At 34.5% G+C, this 20,549-nt stretch overlaps 1 protein-coding gene across 1 annotated transcript; it reads left to right on the top strand.

The window, feature by feature from the left end:
- Positions 1-11,673: 11,673 nt before the first annotated feature.
- LOC125363249 (programmed cell death protein 6-like) lies at positions 11,674-12,033 on the top strand. Its single transcript, XM_048362338.1, has one exon. It carries the CDS (start codon positions 11,674-11,676, stop codon positions 11,992-11,994), a length of 321 nt encoding a protein of 106 aa, XP_048218295.1. The 3' UTR covers positions 11,995-12,033.
- The last annotated feature ends 8,516 nt before the right edge of the window (positions 12,034-20,549 follow it).

Below are 20,549 nucleotides of genomic sequence, written 5' to 3'. Positions count from 1 at the left end.
CTTTTATAGTCATCCATGTGATAATAGGTATTTAAAGACATGACTTTAATTACTGAGGTGGTGGATCAAGTCCATTTTACCTCGACCCCTGCTAATGTAACATCTGTTAAATTTATCACCTCTCCCCCACTATGACTGTGCAGTGTTGATTAATTAAGCATGTGGCCCTTCTCATTTGGTGACTCAAGAGAGCCCATCTATCACTTAGCACATCAGAAAGCATGTTCAATTGCTTTTGCCTCCATTTATTAGCCTGTAGGACAGAAATGACTCAAAGCTTTCCTGATTAAAACACTGTGACCATGCTTTAAGTTTAATTGTATACATTGCTGGGTAATAGCAAGCACTTCCCTTGGGCATAAACTTTTAAATCTCATTTAGATTGCTCTGTGTTATGACAGAGGCTCCAGCTTGGGGAGGAGAATGTATGATACCTGTTTGGTCTCCAGCTATGTACAATACATTCCTGGGAATCACAGAAAAAGCAATACAGGTAAATGTTAGAGATACAATCATAAATATATAATCCTTAGAAAGCATTTAATTTTAATTAAAAACAGTAGAGTTCCGATAAACTTGTACAAAGGAATTAGACATCTTTAGGGAACAGGAATAGAAATAAATAACTCTAGAAAATTCATGTGATCTTTGAAACCTGTGACTGTTCCCTTAACAGTGTCAAAGACATTGATGAAAACACCATTGTGGAGGAAAAAAAAAAAAAAGAACAGTTGAAATGCTAAATGGAATCCTTTTACCTGTTATTAAAAGCCTTGAAAAATTCTCAAAATTCAATTAAAGTATACATGTATCTAGGTTTGTGTAGATATATATTAGAAAGATGTATTAAATTACTTTTTCTAAAGAATAAGTTGGTAATGTAAATTTTAAAATGTTTAGAAAACATTTATTATTTATTTTTACCCATGAATGTCTTGGGAGTTTAAGTGGAATTTTGAATTTTTCTTTTAATAATCAACAGCTCTTTCTAACTTGGCTACCCGTGGCTGATGCCTACAATTCCAGCTGAGATAGGTAGTAACAGTTCCAGACCAGTCTTGGCAAAATATTTCTGAGACTCTTTCTAAGCCAATAAAAATAAAGTTTGAAAACTTGGCATGAGGCCAACCTTGCAGCTGCTTCATTTCAATCAATTATAGATACACGTTCTCTTTTTTATATCAATTTCCTAAAGAGACATTTTGATAATTTTTTACATTAATATTCTCAAATGTTTTCATCAGGTCCTCATCAAGAAAGCAAGGATGTTAGATGACATTGCTGCCTAATAGAATCATTATTTTTTCAAAAGTATTTACAGGACACTTATTCTCGGGCGATAACCCTCTCCCTGACTGTATGGGAGTCACATTGGTGAGGAGAATAGACTGCATATAAATGAACAAAAAAGCATACAATAAACTAAGTACGTAAACGAGACAACATATAAAGTCCTACTATGATGGGAGTGTGTGGTCTTTCCTCTGGTACAACGAGTAAGCAGTTTTCTGAGTAGATGCCACCTAAGTCATTCCTGAAGGCACAGTGGTTGAGCAACATTTGTGTATGGCTTCACTTTTAGGCAATTTGTCTAGTATTTCTGCTATATGCATTGTTAAAACACAGCACATAAGGCCTGGTTTCATTATAAAATAAAAGCATGAAGAAAGACCAGTACTGTCCATATAACTTGAATATGACATGTATTAGGGAATTTATTTAATAATATAAAAGCATTACCTACGGAAGTATATATATGACTCTAGAGATGATTCTTTTTTGCATAATGTAACATAAGAAAAAGGTCAAGGCATGGAAGGAAATGAGGGAGAGGGTAACACTGCTCAAAAAGAGATGTACTTATTACCTGACTTATGTAACTGTAACACCTCTGTACATCACCTTTACAACAAAATAAAATGAAAGAAAAAAGAAAAAGGTCAAGGCAGTTATAACAAGAAAAAATGTTTTCAAATACATAACCTGCACTTAACACATGAACTTTATAATTTAATGACATTAATATTTTTTAATAAGAATGTGAAGTCGTAAAATGGAAAAGTATGTTTATAAAGTTGTTCAGTCACACTGATGGGCAAAAACTTAATAATGTAAAGCTAACTAACAATTTTATCAAAATGATCAAAAAATGAAAATATCTGTACCTATCTTTGTGAGAATATTACAAGGAAGTGTTAAATTAATTTTTCTAAAGACAAGTAGGTAATATAAATTGTGAAATGGTGCAGCAGTTGGTAATATTTGAGTTTTAGGTAATAAAGATTGATTACAGTTGGGAATAAAATATATGTAAATGCCCAACATATGTAATTAGTGCAAAATTACTTAGTCCTAGAATAAGATACTATGTAGGTGTCAAAATAATATTGCCCAAGATGATTGAATTATATGGAAATTATACTCCAAATATTATATTGTCTGTGTGTTTGTGCTTGTGCTGTGAGAATATAAGTGTGCGTTTGAGATAGAAAAGTGTGAATAGGTTTCTGAAAATTTGGATCAGATGACTTATTCATATTTGATCATCATCATTTTCAAACTACATCTTGGTAAGTGATTTAACCTCCCTGTTAATTTCTTTTCTTTGCCTCAATGTCTTTCTTTTGTGATTATTGGGAAGGTGAAATAGTTTATATACATAAAGTATTAAAAATTATTCTTCTGAAGAAAGGACCGCAAATTATGATAATAATACAAATGTTAACATTGGATATTTTATTTATTCCACAAATATTTATTGAGAATATGTTATGGGTTTATAAGAGGTGCATCAGCAGAGAGAATACTAAGCAGTCTTATGTTCAATGAATTTACAGTCTAGTAGTTATAAGAAATATAGTAATAAGTGAGTGAGACACAACTGGAGTTGTGATATCACAGTTCATAAAATGGCAAAGTGGTGGCAAAGAATTGGTGGGTGGGAGGTAGCTTTAGAGGGCTACCAGACAAAGTGTGGGTGTCATAAGGAACTTTCCAAGGCCAGGGGAAGCCAGACATGCATGAAGTGCAGAGGAAAGCATTTAGCATATGGAAGAAATCCCACAGCAACTCAATTCTGTGCTGGAGTGAAATGGACTAGAATGGTAGAAAATTAGGGAGTTAGAACCTGGGATCAGGTAGACCTGGGCTAATTCAGCATGGAAAATTGTTTCATTAGTTATTGGAGGCATGCCAGTGAGCCATTACAGGCCCTGGGAAGATTAGCAATTTTAAAGAATTTCAACAGTATAAATGGGCTTCCCCGTTTTTCTTTTTCAAATGAGGTTTGTGGGATAATGCATTATTTAATGCATCTTTTTGTCCATCTATATTTCCAGGTTGCTTACAATGAAGGGTTACTCCATTGTAAAAGAAATGAACTTGTTAATTTAGGCAAACGTTTAGAGCAACAGATATATGGAGTGATTCTTTTTCATTCTCTTTCTTTTTGTGTGTGTGTGACTTTTTTCCCCCTTTATTGTCAAAGTGAAGTACCGGGGGGTTACAGTTTCATATGTAAGGCAGTGAGTACATTTCTTGTTCAACTTGGACATTAAACAGATGATAATAATTAGAGTCAATGTTTTCCTGGTTTCTCCTGCATGCTGTGAAAAATGCTCAAGGTGCATGAGTATATGAGGTAAGCCTCACTAACTATGTAATCCTTATGTTAGTCTGAGAAGTAGGGATGGTTAGTGTCCCCATTTTTTATATGAAAGAAATGGAAGGTGAAGAAGTTAAATAATTCACATTTGGACAACTAAACTGGACAGGGTGTTGATCTGTAATTTCAGCTACTTAGGAGGCAAAGGAAGATGGATTACAATTTTGAAGACAGCCTGGGCAATACAATGAGATTCTATATTTTTAAAAAAAGAAAAGAAGAGCAAGCAATAAAGAAAGAGAAAAAGAAAGGAAGGAAAAAGAAAGAGAAAGAAAGAGTGGAAAGGAAAGAAAGAAAGGCAGAGAAGGAAAGAAGAGAAGAGGGATAATGAGAAAGAAAGAAGGAAGAAAAGAAGGAAGGAAGGAAGGAGGAAGGCAGTCAGGCAGGCAGGAAGGAAGGAAGGAAGGAAGGAAGAGAGGGAGGGAGAAAAAAAGATTATACAACTAGTAGGTACAGTTCAACCTCTGGGAGTATGACTCTAGACTCTCTATTCTGCCTTCTGTGTTATTTGATCTGACAATATTACACACAGAATTTTTGGAAACAAAGTATTTAAACTTGTAGAACTCATTCATTGCATCAAATACAGTAGTTGCTTTATCAAAGTCAACACTGTTTTACAACATTATTCATGATTTTTCTAGAACTCAATTGACAAAGATAGAATTTATTCAAATGCTTCAGAAAAGGTATGCGTGTACAATCAGGCACAACATTCTTCTTCACTATCCAGGGAGACATTCTTGAGGATATATATCTCCTTCAACAGTGTTCATTAAAGATTTATTCTAAGTGTGATTCCTATCTTCAATCTAGTACTGTGCACAATATTTAGATGATTTCACTCACATTATGAATGGAGTTAAGGAATTTTTCTTCAAGATTCACTTTTGTTCTTTCTCTTAAATAGACTAAGTCTCTATGATTTTCTTAGTGGTTTAAGAACCCAGCTAGGCCTTCAGTCACATGCTCTCTCAATTCCCTACATATATAAAGACCCATTAAGCTCATGTGCTATGATCAGGTGGACAATCACAATCTATTTACAGGCTCTGCAGAATCATATTTGACTAAGAGTACTAGCAACTGAGTGTTTCTTTTCAGTCCTAGAAAGAACGTGAATTAATCATTAGTGACAGGTCTTGCTGTAAATAAAACCTTTGCTCCAGAGCATACTTACAATTTTCCACACATCAGGGTAGAAGGTACTATCTAAGCCATGCTAATAACTATTTGGGAAGTTTGGTTATCCTTTACAAGGAAACAATCCTGTTCTTATTTGTTTCTAAAGTTATTTAAACTTCCATTGACTCAAATTAAACTGGGAATCTTGCTGTCTATTGATTGTGTCAGTAGTGGATTTTTTTTATTGTGCCTAATTCATTTTTAAAGACTTCCTTTATATTAAACTAAATACTGCTGGTTTACTAAAGACTTAGCTTTTATAGACTCAAGAGAGTGGGATCTAACATAAATTAATCATGACTTAATTGACTGAGCTAATTCAAGTTCCCTTCAGTCCACTGCACAACAATGTTTTTGTCTTCCAATGAAAGCTGAATGGTATAGTGCTCTATGAGTACCTTTTCCCAATCTTTAGCTTTGCAGTTTTACTGAGATCCATAGTTTTAATGTTCTTCAAATTAGCTGCTAATATTTTCAGAATTGGAAAGATCAAATTAACTGACTATAATATAACAAATATAGTAGCTGACCCAATCGATGTATTATTACTACTACTTATTCCATACATAAAACAACATTTTTATTTGGGAATACTGATGCAGATACACACAAACTTTAGATTTTTGTTTGAGAATTACATCTTTTGCCTTTTAACAAATACATGATTTCTATGTTTCTACTACACTGCTATAAAAAAACAAAAAGCACTTAGCAAAATTAACTGTTATGAATGACAAGACTTTCTTAAAATGTAAATAAACTAAATCAAACTGGTAAAGAATTTATCAAAATAATTTTTTTGGTCTTAGTTTTTTTAAGAATCATATGCAAACAAGTAAAGCCATAGAAAGTAAAAATAAAATTTAGCTTCCAAGATCGTAATGTTTTTGACATTTCCATATTTTTCCTTGAAAGTCAAGTTCTAAAATTTATAACAAATTTAGGACTAAAGAATTATTCACTGTTGTTATGGAAACTGGGCAAAATTATGGTGTTAGGTCCTTTTATACCTCAAAAGTGAAGTGATATTTTAGGTACGTTATGTTAGCAAAAAGAAAAGGCACATTAAGAACAGAAAGACAGTATTTATTTGTAAATGTGCCTTATTTTGCTTTGATGTCATAACTATTTATTTGAGGCATACATGGGTGCTACTATTACCCCCCCCCGCAGAGAACTGACTGATATAATTTTAGTAAACAAAAGGCAATCCCAACATTTTTGGGATTGATATATCCTCTGTCTGTGATAGTGAGAACTACTCAAGACCAGCTAGTGAGAGCCAAACAAGTTACTGAAGTCATGACTGATAGTCTCCATAGGAAATTGTGGCAGTACCAATGGTAAATTAATTTCTAACTTCTCTGCTCTCTGCCAAGGCTTAAAATTGAAATCTCTAGGGATTTTCATAGTAATGCAAGTCTGAAAGAATTAGAACAGACTAAAGTTGCTAATGTTTTGTTGATTGACTGATTCTTGTTACAGTACCATTCCTTCTACTTTCCAAGACCATCCATAGAGCATTGGAAAAGTCAGAGACATGATCAAACAGGAAGATGGTGGCTTTTTATAAAGATCACTGACACTGAGGACTTGTTGAACAGCACTTGCAAATAAATGTAATTATCCTGTAATTATTTATTTTCTATAATTTATTTATATGAGTTATATATTTCAATAACTGACCAGGAGACATCAAGCTTGTTTGAAAAAAACCAACACACTAATATGGTCATAGGTGGTCAGAGGTTTGATGTGGAGCTTATGAAGTGAGGAAAATTTTGGGAAGTTCTGAGAATGTGATAGAGTGAGAGTAGAAAAAAAATTCAAATCATGTAAAATAAAAATTTCAATTAGTTACCAACTGTTTACTTACATAATACTGAAATTATATGCTCAAGTGTTCCATCTTAGTAAGAACATTTCTTCATTCCTTTTTGATACATAGTTTTCTAAGATAGAATCAATCAAGGTTAAGGCTAGATGGATATGTAACTTCTGGCTTCTTCAAGTCTCATTCTTTTTATAAATGATTCCTCTTAAAAATCATTTAAAAATTCGTATTCTTTCCATTTCTTAATGAAAACTGGAAAATTCACTACTTTCAGGTATCTCAAACAGGTAAGATAGATTAGTATATTTGCAACACATGGCATCTATCAAGTACTGATAGATATTCACCAGTAAAACCTGATTGAACCACTGCTATGTCTTGTGAATCAACCTAGCATATGTTTCTAGCATATTATCTTGCCATTTAACAAAGCAGTTTATGTATATATATGTATATATCTGTGTATATAGTACGTATATATTGCATGCATATATGTATATATAATACATATATATACATATTGCATCTTGATCTGTGTCATCCCTTCTAAATTTTCACCCCAGTCAAGAATTTATTGTATATACCACAAAATTAAGAGAAATAAGGGAAAGGGTGGGTCGTAAGCAGTTGTTTCTAAGAAAATGTATATCAGTAACCACTCAATTAAATATAATTTTAATAAAATAGAAGTGTATTTTTAACATTCTTTTATTTTTATAAGGTTTGATTCTTTCATATATCTACTTTGTTTATAGATTATTAGTTTTAAATGGGATTATTAAAACTTACAAATTTTCATAATAGCAGTTCATTTCCTAAGAATACTTCCTTCTTTACTAAAATAAAATACTTTATCTTTGGCAAACAGAGGTATTTTTGAACCTATTTTAAAAGGAGATACATACATTATGTCTTAGTCCAGAAACCAGATATCTTAATTTTAAATTAATAAGATGATTGTTTTGCAATTGAAATGTCTTTCCTCATTTGGGAATATTTTCTTGTTAATAATGTTTTTTGAAGTAAAGGAAAATGACAATGAATTTTTTATTCTGAACAGGTAAAGGGCAACTTTATTTCTCACAAATTATTAAAACATTTTTTTAAAAAAAACAAAGCCCAGTGTGATAGATCATGCCCGTAATCTGTTACTCTGGAAACAGAGATCAGAAGCAGTGAGGTTTGAAGCAAGAACAAACAAAAAGTTGGTCACATTCTATCTCAGCCAAGAAGTTGGACCTCGTGATTCACAACTGTTAATTCAGCTGCTTGAGAGGGATAGGTAGGAAGATTTCAGTCCATGGCTGGTCCTGAGCAAAAATTCTGGCCCCTGCAGAAAAATAATATAGTAGAAAGAACTGGAGAAGTGCTTGAGGGCCTTGGTAGAGGATCTGCCTACTAAGTGCAATGCTCCAAATTTGAACCCCATTAATGCCTACTTCTACTACTAACAATAATGATACAGAAACATCTGAAAATGGCTCTTCTCTTTGTAGACAGGGTTTCCTTATTAGCCCAAGTTTGCTTTGATCTTCCTATCTTTACCTCCTGAGAGCAGGGATTTTAAGCATGTCCCCATGATGCTTAACTTCCAAATCTGATCATGTTTAATTTAAAAATCTCAAGTTATAAAATGACTTCCATGTCAATTTATGAGAAGTAGTCTTACTGGTAGTGTTTTGAGAAGCTGGCAAAGTATTTGAATTGAATACTGTAGGTAAGAGAAAAATCATCCCAACGTTGTTTACATTGATACTGCTTGATAGTTTCATGGTGAATTTATTTTTATATCAGAAAAATTGAATCTCAAACTTTAAAATGTATTTTTAACTTGACATGGTAATGTTTATTTTAAAAAACAACAAAAAGTCTTCTGGGTACAGATGGCTCAATCCTGTAAACACAGCAACTCAGGAAGCTGAGGTCTGGAAGACAGAGATCAAAATGAGTCCAAACAGAAAAGTCTACTGGATTTCATCTCTGTTTAACCAGCATAAAGCTAAACTGGAAGTGTGTTCAAGTAGTAGAGCACTAGCTGAACAAGTAAACCAAGCAAGCGAGACGCCCTGAAATAAAATTCCCTACTATTGGTGCGGGGTGGTGGTGATGGAAAATTTTGGTATGTATTATGGGTGATAAAAACTAGACAAGAAAAGGAAAAAATAAAGGAAGTAAATTCAGATAAATATGTTAGGATTTTGCTGAGAAGCACTTTTTCTTAGCTTTGCATCAGAAAGTTTAGAAGCATTTTAACCATACAGTGCTTAAAGTATCTACTAGGTAGATATGTAGAAATTCAAGTAAAAGTGGTTAGATCCCCTAACATAATACTGTTATAATAATAATAAATAGTGAATATATATAAGTACTTTTTCAAAAAATAAACACTTGGGGCTGGGGATATAGCCTAGTGGCAAGAGTGCCTGCCTCGGATACACGAGGCCCTAGGTTCGATTCCCCAGCACCACATATACAGAAAACGGCCAGAAGCGGCGCTGTGGCTCAAGAGGCAGAGTGCTAGCCTTGAGCGGGAAGAAGCCAGGGACAGTGCTCAGGCCCTGAGTCCAAGGCCCAGGACTGGCCAAAATAATAATAATAATAATGATAATAAACACTTGCTACTTTTGCCTATGTAATCTTATTTAAGTTTCATAATTGTTGATGTGGATTTTTTCATGAATTTAGATTTGGAGGAAAATCTTTTCCAGCATGTAAGTTATGTTTAGAAAATATATATCAAAGTCTTCAGCCACATTATGAGGTGTGTCACTGCCTCTGCATAGTCAGAAAAATATTCTTGTATCACAATTGCTGGAAAATTCTGTATCTCAATGTTTTTTCAGGTTCTTCGAGTACTTATGCTCTCAGGCATCAAACCTGAATTAGCTTTTGTTATTTCTTCTTTCTTTCTTTTCCACCTGATATGTTAATAAATCAGGATGTTTTTTTTGCCATTAAAATATGTCTTAACTCAGTCATTTTCTCCACTGTCATTTTGTTCATGGAAATCCATAATCATCTTTACGCTGATATATGTTTCTATTCTGTTACTTCAGCAGGAGCAACTAAAATTAGTCCTTTAAAATTGAAATTCTGGGAGAGGCGGAAGCAATGCTGTAACAGCTTGGCCTCATTGCCCCTGATGCTTCAGTCCATGGCCACCTACTCCTATTGCCCAAGGGGCCTGGCCAGACCCGAGGTTCCTGTGGACCGTCTTCCAGCGGGTTGATAAACATAGGAATGGGATGATATCAGACAACAAGCTTCAGCAAGCACTTTCCAATGGCACATGGACCCCGTTTTACCCAGTGACTGTCTGGTTAATCATTTCTTCTTCTTTTTTATTTTTTTTTCAACTTTCACAGTCTTTTTTTTTTAATTTTTTTATTTATTGCCAAAGTGATGTACAGAGAGGTTACAGTTTCATATGTTAGGCCTTGGGTACATTTCTTGTACTGTTTGTTACGTCCTCCCTCATCTGTACTCAGATAAGATACAGTGATAACACAGGGACAACCACCGGAAGGGGATACAAGAGGATCATCAGCAAAAGAAGGTACCATTTCACATGGCATTATTCCCTATGAGGGAGACCATAGAGTCCGTGTTTCTTTGGATCTGGTTCACGTCACTTAGTATAATTTTTTCCAAGTCCTTCCATTTCCGTACAAATGGGGCAATGTCATTATTTCTGATAGAGGCATAAAACTTCATTGTGTATGTGTACCACATTTTCCTGATCCATTCGTCTACTCTTGGGCATCTGGGTTGGTTCCAGATTCTAGCTATGACAAATTGTGCTTCGATGAACATTGTTGTGCTGGTGGCTTTAGTGTGTTCTTGTTTGTGATCTTTTGGGTAGATAGATGCCCAAAAGTGGGGCTGTTGGGTCATTGGGGAGTTTTATATTTAGCCTTCTGAGGAATCTCCATACTGCTTTCCAGAGTGGCTGAACCAGCTTACATTCCCACCAACAATGAAGTAGGGTTCCCTTTTGGCCACATCCCCTCCAACAACTGTTATTGTTAGTTTTCTTGATAAAGGCCATTCTTACTGGGGTGAGATGGAATCTCAATGTTGTTTTGATTTGCATTTCTTTTATGGCCAGTGATGTAGAGCACTTTTTCATATGTCTCTTGGCCATTCTCATTTCCTCATCAGAGAAGTCTCTTTTTAAGTCTTTAGCCCACTTGTTGAGGGGGCTATTGGCTCTTTGTGGTTTTGTTTTGGAGGAATTTAATTTTTTTAGTTCTGCATATATTTCAGGTATGAGTCCTTTGTATGGCTGGTAAAGATCTTTTCCCAATCTGTGGGCTTTCTGTTTATCTTGTGAGCTATGTCCTGTGCCCTGCAGAAGCTCTGCAGTTTGATGCAGTCCCATTTGTCCATCCTTTCTTTGATTTGCAGCATTTCTAGGTCTTTATTAAGCAAGTTCTGTCCTGTGCCAAGGAGCCTAAGTGTTTCTCCTACTCCTTCTTTTAGTGTTTTCTGGGTATCTGTTTTTATTTAGAGGTCTTTGATCCATTTGGAATTGATTTTGGTGCAGGGTGATATATAAGGATCTAGTTTTAGTTTGTTGCAGGTGTTGAACCAGTTTTGCCAGCACCATTTGTTAAAGAGGCTATCTTTCTTCCAGACAATTTTTTTAGCTCCTTTATCAAAGATTAAGTAGGCATAGTTCTGTGGGTTCATTTCTGTGTCTTCAATTCTGTTCCATTGGTCTTCAGGCCTGTTCTGGTTCCAATACCAAGCTGTTTTTATTACTATAGCTTTATAATACAGCTTGAAGTTTTTTATTGTAATTCCTCCAGCACTGTTCTTTCTGATTAAGATTGTTTTTGCTATTTGTGGTCTTTTATTGTTCCATATGAATTTCTCTGTTGCTCCCTGTATTTCATTAAAAATTGGTGTTGGGATATTAATGGGTATTGCATTGAATTTGTAGATAGCTTTTGGCAATATTGGCATTTTGACTATATTAATCATTTCTATGTTTGAGCAGGAGAACAAAGCTGAAGTGAACTTCAGTGAGTTTACTGGTGTCTGGCAGTATATCACAGACTGGCAGAACATCTTCCGCACCTATGACAGAGACAGCTCTGGGATGATAGACAAGAATGAGCTAAAGCAAGTACTCTCAGGTTTTGGCTACAGGCTGTCTGACCAGTTCCATGACATCCTCATCCGAAAGTTTGACAGACAAGGACGAGGACAGATTGCATTTGACGACTTCATCCAGGGTTGCATTGTCTTGCAGAGGTTGACAGACATATTCAGGCACTACGACACAGATCAAGATGGCTGGATTTAGGTGTCTTATGAGCATTATCTCTCCATGGTTTTCAGCATCGTGTAACCATGCCTTGTGAATATTAGCACAGTATGGGAAGAAAGACTGAAAATGCCAAACCCCTTACCCAGGGCAAATCAAGACACAGATGTGGTTAGAATAGTTACTCTTCCTTCTGCAGATTTTATATAATCAATACTTGTGACCTGACTTTACATAAATGTTTAAGTTAATTAGCACTATTGCAATTTTAACAGTAGCTTCAGCAATGTGACACTAATCTTGGGTTTGCTTGACTGTTCTATGAGGTAAAATGTAATAATGGTTCAGATATTTTACATGTAAGCAAAAAATGTATTATGTCATTTTCCAGACATCTTCAGTTCTGTAATCAAAATGCTTTGATTAGAATAGAATTTTATGGGATGATATGGAATATTGTGAGTAATAATAGAACTTCCACAGAATCTTTTCATGTGCCTTACTTTTTTTAGAGAGTATTTATTATATTCATTGAAATATGCAGCATATGCAATAAAGTAATGACACAGCCAAAAAAAAAAAAAAAAAGCCCTGCAATTCTGTCAAGGTCTCTGCTTAGCCAAACAAAAGTATAAGTAAGAAACAAAACAAAAGAATAGAATGGTTGGCTGATTTTTGAGACTAAAATTGAACTCCCACCTTGGCTTACAGATGTTCTGTGATCTGTTCTTATTCCCCCATGTCTGCAAGGACATTTCTCTTGTTCTCTGCTACAGGCCTTCTTTCTTTCTGTCACAGGTGACCACATTTTTATGGCCTAGTGGTCTTTTTTTTGGCTATGGCTTTTCCCTTTAAGGTTGAACATTTTTATAGTTGGCTCATTTTCATAATTTTGGTCTAAGAAATATATTTTTAATATGCTAAAATACACATCAAATATTTTTGATGTCGCTTTAGATACAGTGTGGTATCTATAGTCTGCTCTCGTCTCTCTATTTTGGCATTATCTTTATTTATTTGCTTGTCTATTTTCCAACTTCCCCACCAAAAATATAAAATGTATTTCTGTGTGGAAAGTTGGAAATAGGCCAGTGAATCAGGTGTCTTTCTTGTAATATTTGCCAGAAACTTGTTGAAAACCTGCTACCCCAAAGAATCAAGAAAGATGAGAAGAATACAACTTTGAAAGACTGAAAGATGTTAATTATTTGCCTTCTTCATTCATTCAACTTAGGATATAAGATGGAGCCCAGACTGTATTAAGGAAAATGAAAGGGAAAGAATCTGCTGATTTCTGAAGAGTGACTTTTGTACTGAAGCAGAAATGTAGCTTAATTGGAGAAAAACAAATGTCCCTATGGTCATACTTACAGAAAGAGTCCTTAAATATTTCTTTCCCATGATCCAATAGTCTTTTGAATGAAAATTTTGCTGGACACAATAGTCTTAGTTGGTAGTTATTCTCATTAGATGTTTGATATACATCATGGCAAACCTTCCTGTATATTTGGGTTTCAGTTGAGAAATCTGCAGTTATTTGGATTAGCTTTCCTTTATAGGTAATCAAGTTTTGAACACAAAAGCTCAGGGATAGTGTCTGGATCCTGAGTTCAAACTCTAGGACCCCTTCCTCCCCAAAATAAAAAATAAAAATAAAAAAGAGCAGGTATATCAAATAAAATAGAGTATGTCAGAATCCCATAGGATTGACTAAAAATATTCAGGAATTGTTAGATTATAAAGTATATATTCATTTCAACTGCTATAATTCCCAAAGCAAGTATAATAATAAAGGTACAGAAATTGGCTTTAAAGTAAAGAACTTGTGAGGGCGACAGCTCTAATGGATGCTGCTTAGCATTTTACTCGTGATGCTCAACACAGAAGATTAGTTCCAAAAGTGGGGATATGATTACAGGAAAGGGGAAAGAAAATGTCATTATTTGCTGGTGAAAGGATTGCTGGTGTGAAAAATTCAATAGTATCAACAGATAGAGGAGTACAAAGAGCAATTTTCTATGCACCAGTAACCAATTTGAAAAATGTAATTTAGAAAGTACTTTTCCTATTAACACCTAGGAATAAAAAATGTTTAAGAATTATTATGAGAAAAAAAAACCTAATTGCTTGGCATAAAAAGTGTTTTACATGTCAACTTTTTTGCCGGAAAGGGGGTTTACTTGAGGTTATGTATGTGTAATCTGATATCCTAAGGTAGTGGCTAAGTTTAAACACAAAATTAATTTATGTTGCAATAGACATCTTGTACACAGAGTTAAAATACTTCTATTCTACCCCTGCATTTTGTGTGACTAGTTACCAAAGCTCAGCTGTGAAACTTTCCACTTGTGCCAGCTTTCAGAATTTTTCTCATTTGTAGGCATTTTTAAAATTTAGTTTCCCTAAGAGTTTCCTTTGAATATTTACCATAATAATAATAATAATAATAATAATAATTTTGTATAAAGTATTACTCCTGGTTTTATTGGTATCATTCATTCATTCATTCATTCATTTATTTTGCCAGTTCTGGGGCTTGGACTCAGGCTTGAGCACTGTCCCTGGCTTCTTTTTGCTCAAGGCTAGCACTCTACCACCACTTGAGCCACAGCACCACTTCTGGCTTTTTCTATATGTGTGGTGCTGAGGAATTGAACCCAGGGCTTCATGTATGGGAGGCAAGCACTTTACTGCTAAGCCATATTCACAGCCCTTTTTATTTATCTTTTATTGTATTGCATAGTTGATATACAGAGGGGATACTGTTATATAAATCAGGTACATCAATACAATTCTTTTTGAACGATGTTTCCCTTTCTATCACTCTCTCCCATTCTTTCCTCTTGTCCCCACCCATAAGATATCCAGTTCATTTTCCACATAGTGTCTAGTGAGTATCTCTGCTGTATTTGTTCACCCTGTTCTACCTTTTATGTGCCCTCCTTTACCCTCCCAAATAAAAACTAACAAACAAGACAAAAGGAAAAGAAATAATAAACAGCAACAATACTAACCAAAGAATGACTTCTGTTCCCTTTTTTTGGAGTTCATTTCATCGAGTATTATTTTGTCTGATAATTTTTGAATTAAGGCTGCTCATCCTGGAGAAAGAGAGAAGAGAAAGAGAAATTGAGAATAAGCATTCATGCAAGAAACTTATTATATGTGCAGCATACAGAAATATCTGGTGTGTACATCAAGTATTAGTGAAGAAAGGACCCAAAGAAATAGTAAACAAATGAAATCATGGTTATGTATAGAGAAATGTAATTTTGAAGAGCTGCCAATTTGTATCTTAAAAGTTTACAATTTCATTAAAAAGTCCAGCAGGATGCTAGATTCCTGGAGGGTTTCATACAAAAGACTACATTTAAACACTGTTTTATGGAAGTATAACTCACAAAATGTGTATAAATTAGTATACAATAATGCTCACATCATGTTGTCCGATATTATCAGACAATCACATTCTCCTTTTTCATTAGCTATTGTCAGGAAGATAACTACTTTCTCATTCTAATGTTGTATTTCTAGCTTACCTGCTTTAAACTATGTTTAAATGGAATCATCAATCATGCTTGATTCTATTTTGGGTTTCTTTTCTTCAACCTTATGCGGGTGAGGTTTATCCATTTTTTTAAAAGTAAGTTTCAAGTGAATGTGTTTTATTTTCAAGGCTGCATAGAATTGAGGTACTTGGCCAGCCCCAGGCAAAAAAGTGCAGGTACTGCCACCACCCCCCCTCCATAAAAACTGAAGCAGAAAGGGGCTAGAGACATGGCATGGCTCAAGAGCTAAAACACCTGCCTAGCAAATGTAAGATGGAGCTTAGACTCCAGTACCAAAAAATAACCAACCAACAAAACAGCAACAGAACCTTAGTGGATTAACAGAATAGAAATGTACTCACAATCTGGAGCTCAAAGTCTGAAAATAACATCACTGGCAAGAAATCCGGTGTCTCCTGTGGGCTAAGGGGTGAATCCTTTTTTTGATTCCCTTTGGCTTGTGGCTGCATCAGTTCACTCTCCATCTGTCTGCATCACCAGCACTTCTTATCAGACCTGCTGAGCTCCGGAAGAAATAAATGTAGCTGGTACCTTTGTGAGGCTCTCGCCAGCCGGTAAAGGAAAAGTCATTAGTGGAACTGTGGCTCAAGTGGTAGAGTGTTAGCTTTGAGCACGAAACCTCGGCGGGGGTGGGGGGGGGTAGAGAGAGAGAAAGAGGGAGGGAGGGGGAGGGGGAGGGGGGGAGAGGGATGGAGGGGGAGGGGGAGGGGGGAAGGGAGGGGGAGGGGGAGAGAGAGAGGCTTTGCTTAACTGATGTTTTTGATCGATGTTTGCATTTGTAAAGCAAATAATGTTTTGCGATCTATTTTCTTGGTGGCCAGTGCCTTGGAAAAAAAAGACTATGATTAACATATTTTTAAGTGTTAGAGAATATGAAAAAATACGTGAAAATAATTTGTCTTTCTTTTTTTTTTTTTTTTTGGTCTTGGGACTTGAACTCAGGGCCTGGGCATTGTTCTTGAGCTTTTATACTCAAGTCTGGCTCTCTACCATTTGAGCCACAGCTCCCCTTCCAGCATTTTGCTGGTTCATGGACATAAGTCTCATAGACTTTCCTGCCCAGGCTGGCTTTGAAATGCAATCCTCAGATCTCAAGCTCCTGAGTAGCTATGATTACAAGGCACCTGGCTAAATTATTATTATATTTTTATGTAACAACAAGAATTACTAAATCTAAATTACTTCTTTCGAGACTATGACTAATTTTCCAAGGTGGCAGGATGGGGGATGAATGCAGTTGTAAGATTGTATTGCAGACATTGGAATTCTGAGATGTACTGGGTAGATTCTGAAATAACTTTGAGATTAACCATAAAAGCTCCTGTATCAGTAGCTTGAAATCTGAATTAGGTGCTGGTGCTCATGCCTGTAATCCAAGCTACTTGGGAGACCAGGATCTGAGGATCTTGGGATCATGGTTTGAAGCCACACAAATTCTTAATTTTGATTGATTTATTAGTTAACCAAAGGGATGTTATTAAAAAATCTTTTAGTAGAATTGTGGATTTTTCCCACTTTTTGATAGAATTTGGTCAATTTTTTCCTATTGTAATTTAAGGCTATACTATTTGGGATGCAAAGGTTTGGAATTATTGTATATTTCTGGCAGATTCATCATTTTTAATCATTAAGGAACAGCTTGATAAATCTGGTAATGTTTCTTACTTAAATTAAAATTTTTCTTAACATCAGATTAAAAAATGATTGGAACATTATAATTTTTCTGTTTACCTTTAACCTTAAAAGTGCTTTGCAATCAGATTTTATTTCCTGCCTGACAAATGCTTTCAGTTATATGGGATTATTTGTTCAATGTATTTTTGATATATGCTATCTTAAATCATGTTTCTTTTGTTACCCATTCATTTTCTATTTCATTTCTTGCTTTCAATTTAATAAATAAATTAGTTTTCAATTTTCTCATTTTGGTTAGTTTGTCACTATTATGAGACACGTTCCTCATCCCAAAGATACCTTTAAAAATTTTTAACTCTCTCTCTTCTTTTCTCTCTCTCTCTCTCTCTCTTAATTTTATCTTCTGATTTTCATGTCAGTCTATTTCATATTTTGGTTCTTCATTTTGGTCAATTTATGCCTTCCTGCTTGCCTTTCAATGTGCATTATTATATATAAGTACACAGATGTATCTACATATTACTATGCCTTCTGAAGAAGGTTATTTTTCTTATGTGAGTGAGTAGTAACTCATATTAATTCAGTCAATGGTTGAAACCATTAGGAACTCTGCAGCTAATTGAAAGTTCTCCTGTTATAGAAGGATAAAGAATGAAGATTAACCTGGGTGAAAATTTATTTTTAAAAAAGTCTTTGTTTTAATTCTTTATTTGGAAATAACAATTTACCTCTTATATAATTTTTAAGTTATAAGTTTGGTATGTAATTTACTATGTTTATCAAAGGCATTTTTAGATATGCAATTTGTTTAAATACTTTATCAAGGTAATGTAGCATATCTATTTTAAGTATTTTATAGTAATTTGGGTTAAAGTTACACCTAACATTATTTATTTTATTTATTTATAAACCAAAAAGCAAAAAGTCTGAGTTTTTTAAAATGACAGATGTGTTCAAAATTATTTTAATGTTTTGAGTTTATTACAAGACAGAGAAGTAAATAAAAGATAAAATTAATTTTGAATTATTTTCTCCTTCCTTTTAGTCATTTTTATTTAGAACTTTATAAACACCATTTTGGAATGTTAAAAGAAGTTAAAAGATGGTATTTGTGTTAAAAGCTAATGGGGATAATATTAATAAATTAATAAATCATATTAATGAATGTGATTTGTTAATATTCCAGACTCTTTTCCCATGGATGGAATACTAAGCCCAAGCTGAATAATTCTGTTGCTGTAACTTGGACTGATAAGGCACACAAGGAATAATAATATATATTATACTATATATACTATATATAATAGTAATATATATCTATATATGTATGTGTGTGTGTTTGTATGTGTATGTATTATATGTACACACAACTCATGGCTTCTTCCAAAAGCAGAATAGTACAAAGGGGCTCAGCAATTACCTCCAGCATGTCTGGATCATATGACAACAATTGGAGGTCACAGGAGAGGGTAGCACCCTAGGTGTTTATCATTGTAGCAGTACACTCTGTATCCTGTGGATGGAACTTTTATCTTTTGAAAACTTGTGACAATCTTAAAGAAAAATTTATCATCTGCTTGTTTGATAGTGGCTTAGTGTGATTCCAAAATTCTTTTTCATTTTAGTTTTATTTATTTCCATTATCTTTGAGTAGTTGTACAAATGGATTTCACCTCAGCATGTCAGTTTCTGAGTGCCATGAATATGGATCAGTGTCACCCCTTTCCTCATTCTCCCCTCTTATTTGATAGTGGATTATTGTGATTTCAAAGTTCTTATAATTTTGGGGATTCCTGAGAAGCCTTTTCATAGTTCTTACATAGCCCACTAGTTTTAGAAAGCCAAGGCTCATATGTAATATATCTGTAATTATGTAATGCAATATATCTGTAATCATCTGTCATTTTATTTATAATTATCTGTAAAACATTAATTAGCTAGATACAATGTGTATGTTACTTAAAATGTTGAAATAGATGGAATGTTTAGTGCCACAATCCTTTTCACAGAGGAGTAAATCAAGAACTTACTATACTCCTTCACAAAACTAACCTAAAGTCACAGTCTAAATCAAAAGTAAATGCAAATGCTTCAGAAACTAAAGTTAGAATGAAGACACTGAATATGGTTCTGCTTGTAAGTGGAGGAGATACAGGTTTTTACTTGGCATTATGGCAGTTCTTATGAACACATTAGGGAATATACTGATATATTCCATGATTAAGTAATGCTATAGCTAATATAGAGCTCAGTATAAGCTCAGTGTGTAACTGACTGAATGCTATTCTCCTAGACCTCGAATTGGCCTCCCAGATAATTGCTTTCAAAATAGTTTTATCTGGAATTACATTTAGACATGGGGATTTTAGTTGAACCCCAAGATCTCCTTTTAATCCTTTTTTTAAAACTCTGTTTTCCAGATTCAGTATGATGATTTAGAAAAATTCCAGGCTGTAGAAAAATACTTTAAGTGATCACTCCTGAATATACTTGCTATGATTCCTTTAGAATTATATAAGCCTGTAGCATTTGAGACATTATCTGTAATGACTAATGAAAGTGAGAGGAAAAAAAATCATTGGGCTAGGTAAATCGGCCTTATTTCATGTCAGAGCAATGTTCCCTGTGGTTTTGAGTAGTTACAATTTTTTTTTCAGTTAAATAGAGCAGACTAGCCTATTTACAATGAACTATTTTCTTCATATGGGTCAAAAGCTTGCACATCAAAGTTACCTCTAATTTAGTATTAAAATGCCTGATTTGTACAAAAAGTACTCATGCATTCAATCATTAGGAAGATGAGGGTAATTAGCCCAGCTTGTGTCAAGAGGCCCATAGTTATGGTCAGTAGATGAAACGTTGGTTTTTGGACAGCTGCATCAAGAATGTATAAGAGATTGGGGACTACATGGAATGCTCTCCACCTCAACTAGGTACAAATAATGACAGCCAGCGTACAGAAACTTTACTACTGGGAGATGAGCTTAGGAAACAGCTCTTCGGCACATGACTCGGAGACAGTATATTGAACTTTCAAATGTCTTCACAGTGTATCTTTGAGATTTTAAAAGCTAAAAATATTACAGATTAGCAATTACTTGAAAGCTGATTGTCATTTAGATAGGGTTCTGGTACACAAGGCCCAGTTTGTCCTCAAAACTAACTATCCTTTGGTCTGGCCTCTGGCCTCTGAGTATAAACTTACAAGTTGACCCTAAGTGTTGGGACTACAGATGTGTACCACCATGCCTGGTAAAAGCCAAGGATTTTCTACTTAAAAGTACAGTCTGTGGACTATAACTGGGAATATTTGTATTTATTTCTTCTGCTGAATTCATTACTTGATGTCTATGCAAGAATGACTCCTCTGTTTATCTCTTAACCCAAATA

Source organism: Perognathus longimembris, chromosome 14 (genome assembly GCF_023159225.1).
Source record: "Perognathus longimembris pacificus isolate PPM17 chromosome 14, ASM2315922v1, whole genome shotgun sequence".
NCBI lineage: Eukaryota > Metazoa > Chordata > Mammalia > Rodentia > Heteromyidae > Perognathus > Perognathus longimembris.
The sequence above is the reverse complement of the archived record's forward strand: the minus strand, read 5'-3'. Positions and strand labels throughout refer to the sequence as shown.